This window comes from Neltuma alba, unplaced genomic scaffold (assembly GCF_004799145.2).
Source record: "Neltuma alba isolate B1F8T4 unplaced genomic scaffold, ASM479914v2 tig00010534_pilon, whole genome shotgun sequence".
NCBI lineage: Eukaryota > Viridiplantae > Streptophyta > Magnoliopsida > Fabales > Fabaceae > Neltuma > Neltuma alba.
In genome coordinates, this window is record NW_021635404.1 from 38,295 (window position 1) to 41,875 (window position 3,581).

General features: G+C 40.7%; 1 protein-coding gene across 1 annotated transcript; it reads left to right on the forward strand.

Moving 5' to 3' along the window:
- Positions 1–2,117: 2,117 nt before the first annotated feature.
- Positions 2,118–3,067, forward strand: LOC114756885 (uncharacterized). The gene is made up of 2 exons (XM_028945832.1): positions 2,118–2,603; positions 2,915–3,067. Exons 1-2 carry the CDS (start codon positions 2,120–2,122, stop codon positions 2,941–2,943), a joined length of 513 nt encoding a protein of 170 aa, XP_028801665.1. The 5' UTR covers positions 2,118–2,119; the 3' UTR covers positions 2,944–3,067.
- The last annotated feature ends 514 nt before the right edge of the window (positions 3,068–3,581 follow it).

Consider the following 3,581-nt stretch of genomic DNA (forward strand, 5'->3'; position numbering starts at 1 on the left):
TTATGTATAGCCTATTAGGCAATCAATGACACAACATTAAGTATCATTGCAACTTCACAACTTAACATAACCCTTTAAACCCATTTTTCTTGATTTTTAGGGTTTATTTTTCTAGCTTTGATTCTTGAACTTTCTTGGGCCTTTCCTACATAATTTTTCATGTAGAATCCATTTATCATATTAGTTTTATGAAAATCCAATCCTTTCCCATTGACTTAGCTTGGCCGAACCATATATATATATTTGTAGGGAGAAGGATTTTCAACCAAACTAACATGCAACCACTTAATCTTTAACCTTTAACCATGCTTAATCTTCATCTAAACCATTCCCTATCATTTTGATAAAATTTGGGCAGCACTTCCCCTTAGAAAAATGACTTTCTACCATCATTAAAATAGCCTAAAACTAACATACCATCATTATAACTTGAAATGGAAGAGTTTTAGAAGCTTACCTTGCTTCTAGATGACTTTCTCTCACTAGAATTCTCCTCTTTCTCTCTCTACACGAAAATTGCAAGAGGTTTCCTACTTGAAAGGTCTTGCATGAAATGAACATGTGAGGGGGTATTTATAGACTTCATATTTCACTAATTCCACATATGCCCTTCTTGCATAAGACTTAATCTTAGCCCTCCAATTTTTACCTCTTTCCACATGTACAAATCTTAGGCTAGGTAGCTTAATATGTTGACACTTGGATGATGAGTCATTAGGGCTTATGTCATCTCTTCTTATCCATTAAGATTAATTAGGCTCTAATCAAGGTTTACTCTCTTAATCCCTTGATTAACTTGGCTAATCAACCTTCTAGAAACTTTTGACTTTTCAAAAGTAGATGGTTGAATCCTAGCCATCCAATGAACCATGTTTGCCACATGTCACAATCCTACGGAAGATGACTCAACCCTAATCATCTTACTTAAACCTAATTAGGTTTTAACCTATCTTGATTTATTATTTTCTTTTTCCATTTCTTTTTATTTTTGTAGAGATATTATAGGAGATATTATAAGATATGTAAATATCCTGTAATTAGTATATAGGATATGATGTGATATGATTTCATATTAATGAGCCATTAATACCTAGGCTCCTCTAGTGTATATAAATACCCAATCGAAGTATCAATAAAATACACAATTTTCATTCTCTAAATTACATGGTATCAGAGCCAGTTTACTAGGGTTAAAAGAAACATTTTTTTTCTGGCCTCCAGCGTCCGTCACTGTTCACCAGCGCCGTCACTGTTCACGCGGCTACCAAACGATCAGCTTTCCAGCCTCTACAGTGAACACGCGCCGGCCAGAGGAGGTCGCAGGGGTCCGATCGGCTAGCCACCGGAGTCTCGTCGTCGTCCGAGCAGCGCGTGGCCTTCACGCGCCGTCACCCTGCGCGGGTACTGTTCACGCGCCGTCGCGTTTTGCAGCGTTTTCCGGCGTCTTCTTTCGTTTTCCGGCGTCTTCTCTCGGTTTCCGGCGTCTTCTGGTGTTTTCCGACCCATCCCTACTGCTTCTACTTTCTGGGTCACATTGTTTGTTGTGATTCAGAGCAATTTTGGCTTCCTGAGCAAGCGTTGACACTCTAGTTTGTGGTATTCTAATCTATTTTTTATTCTGTGGTCCCTAGTGTGATCCACTTGGCTGATTAGTATTTTTGTGATAATTATTATCCTAATGGGTGATAACAAGTCTGTTATTTCTGAGATGGTTCCAGTAGTCACTAAGATTACTGAACACAAACTAACTTGGAAAAATTATCTGGATTGGAGTAAGACTATTCGTATTTATTTTCGGAGTATTGAGAAGGAAGATCACTTGACTGACAATCCTCCTGATGAAAAGGATGCCTCTCGCAAGTCATGGTTAAGAGATGATGCACGGCTTCTGTTACAACTTCGTAACTCTATTGACAGTGAGATCATGCCTTCTATTACTCATTGTGAATTTGTTAAAGAGCTAATGGATTATTTGGCACTCTTATACTCAGGAAAGAACAACATCTCTCGTATGTACGAGGTCTGCAGATCATTCTATCGGTCCGAGATGCCAGTTGACCGTTCCCTCACAAATTTCTTTATGGATTTTAAAAACACCTATGAAGAGCTCAATGTTCTTATGCCTATTTCTGATGACAGGAAAGTTAATGTGTCTCACCGCGAGCAGATGGCCACCATGAGTTTTCTGACTGCACTGCCATCTCAATATGCGGCTGCTCGATCACAAATTTTGTCGGGAGCTGACATCCCCTCTCTTGAAGAAGCTTTCTCTCGTGTACTGAGAACTGAACAAAACCCTTCCTCAACTCCCATTCCACCTACTAGTGCATTACTCAGTCGAGGCCAGAATGACAATCGAGGGCTCCCTAGTCGTAGTGGTCCGAAACCAGGAGGTGGTAATCAGGAGCCCAAGGAAGTGATATGTTATTACTGCAAGGAACCGGGACATACTAAACGCACATGTCGTAAGCTGCAAAACAAGCAACAACGACAGAGCTCTGCCCATGTGGCCACAACAACCAGTGACATGGTTACTATCTCAGCTACTGAGTATGCTCAATTGAAATCTGCAAATCCCCCCGTGAGCACTGCTAGTGCAACAGGTAATGAGGCTACTGCCCTTGTCTCTTCTTCCTCCAAATGGATCATAGACTCTGGTGCTACTGACCACATGACAGGTAACCGTCATCTCTTCTCTAGCTATAATTCGTATGCCAACCCTTCTGCTATCACCATTGCGGATGGTTCCCACTCTCGTGTCCTTGGATCTGGATCTGTTAAACCTACTCCTTCTATTCATTTAAAATCTGTACTCAATGTCCCAAATCTTGTTTTTAACCTTTTGTCCCCTAGCAAGCTTACTCGCCAATTAAATTGTTGGGTCTCACTTTTTCCTGACCATTGCTTGATACAGGATCTTTTGACGAAGAGGATTATTGGTAGGGGCTACGAATCTGGCGGACATTACTTCCTTGATGATCAGGGGTCTCGTGCGGTGGCTTGTACTGGTGGTGTCACTCCATTTGAAGCACATTGTCGTTTGGGTCATTTATCTTTATCTTCTTTAAAAAAGGTTTATCCTCAGTTTTAGCATTTGTCGTCTTTAGATTGTGAGTCGTGTCAGTTTGCTAAACATCATCGTCTACCGTTAGTGTCTAGAGTCAATAAACGGGCTTCGTCCCCCTTTGAGTTAGTGCACTCCGATATTTGGGGTCCGTGTCCAGTTGAGTCCAAAGGTGGTTTTAAATATTTTGTCACATTTGTTGATGATTATTCCCGTACCACTTGGCTATATTTAATGAAAAATCGTTCTGAGCTTTTCTCTCACTTTTGTACTTTTGTTGCCGAAATTAAAACTCAATTCAATACGCTTGTCCACACCTTGCGCAGTGATAATGCTAAAGAATATTTTTCTGAATCCTTTCGCTCTTTTATGCTTCAACATGGCATTCTTCATCAATCTTCCTGTGTGGATACACCGGCCCAGAATGGTGTGGCCGAAAGAAAAAATCGTCACTTATTAGAGGTGGCCCGTGCACTTTTATTTCAAATGCAGGTTCCAAAACCATTCTGGGCAGATG

Excerpts from the sequence above, each read along its gene's own strand:
- LOC114756885 (XM_028945832.1), top strand. The coding sequence starts at position 2,120 with ATGCCTATTTCTGATGACAGGAAAGTTAATGTGTCTCACCGCGAGCAG. Across the intron at positions 2,604-2,914 it reads GAGCACTGCTAGTGCAACAG|GATCTTTTGACGAAGAGGAT; the intron begins GTAATGAGGCTA and ends TGCTTGATACAG.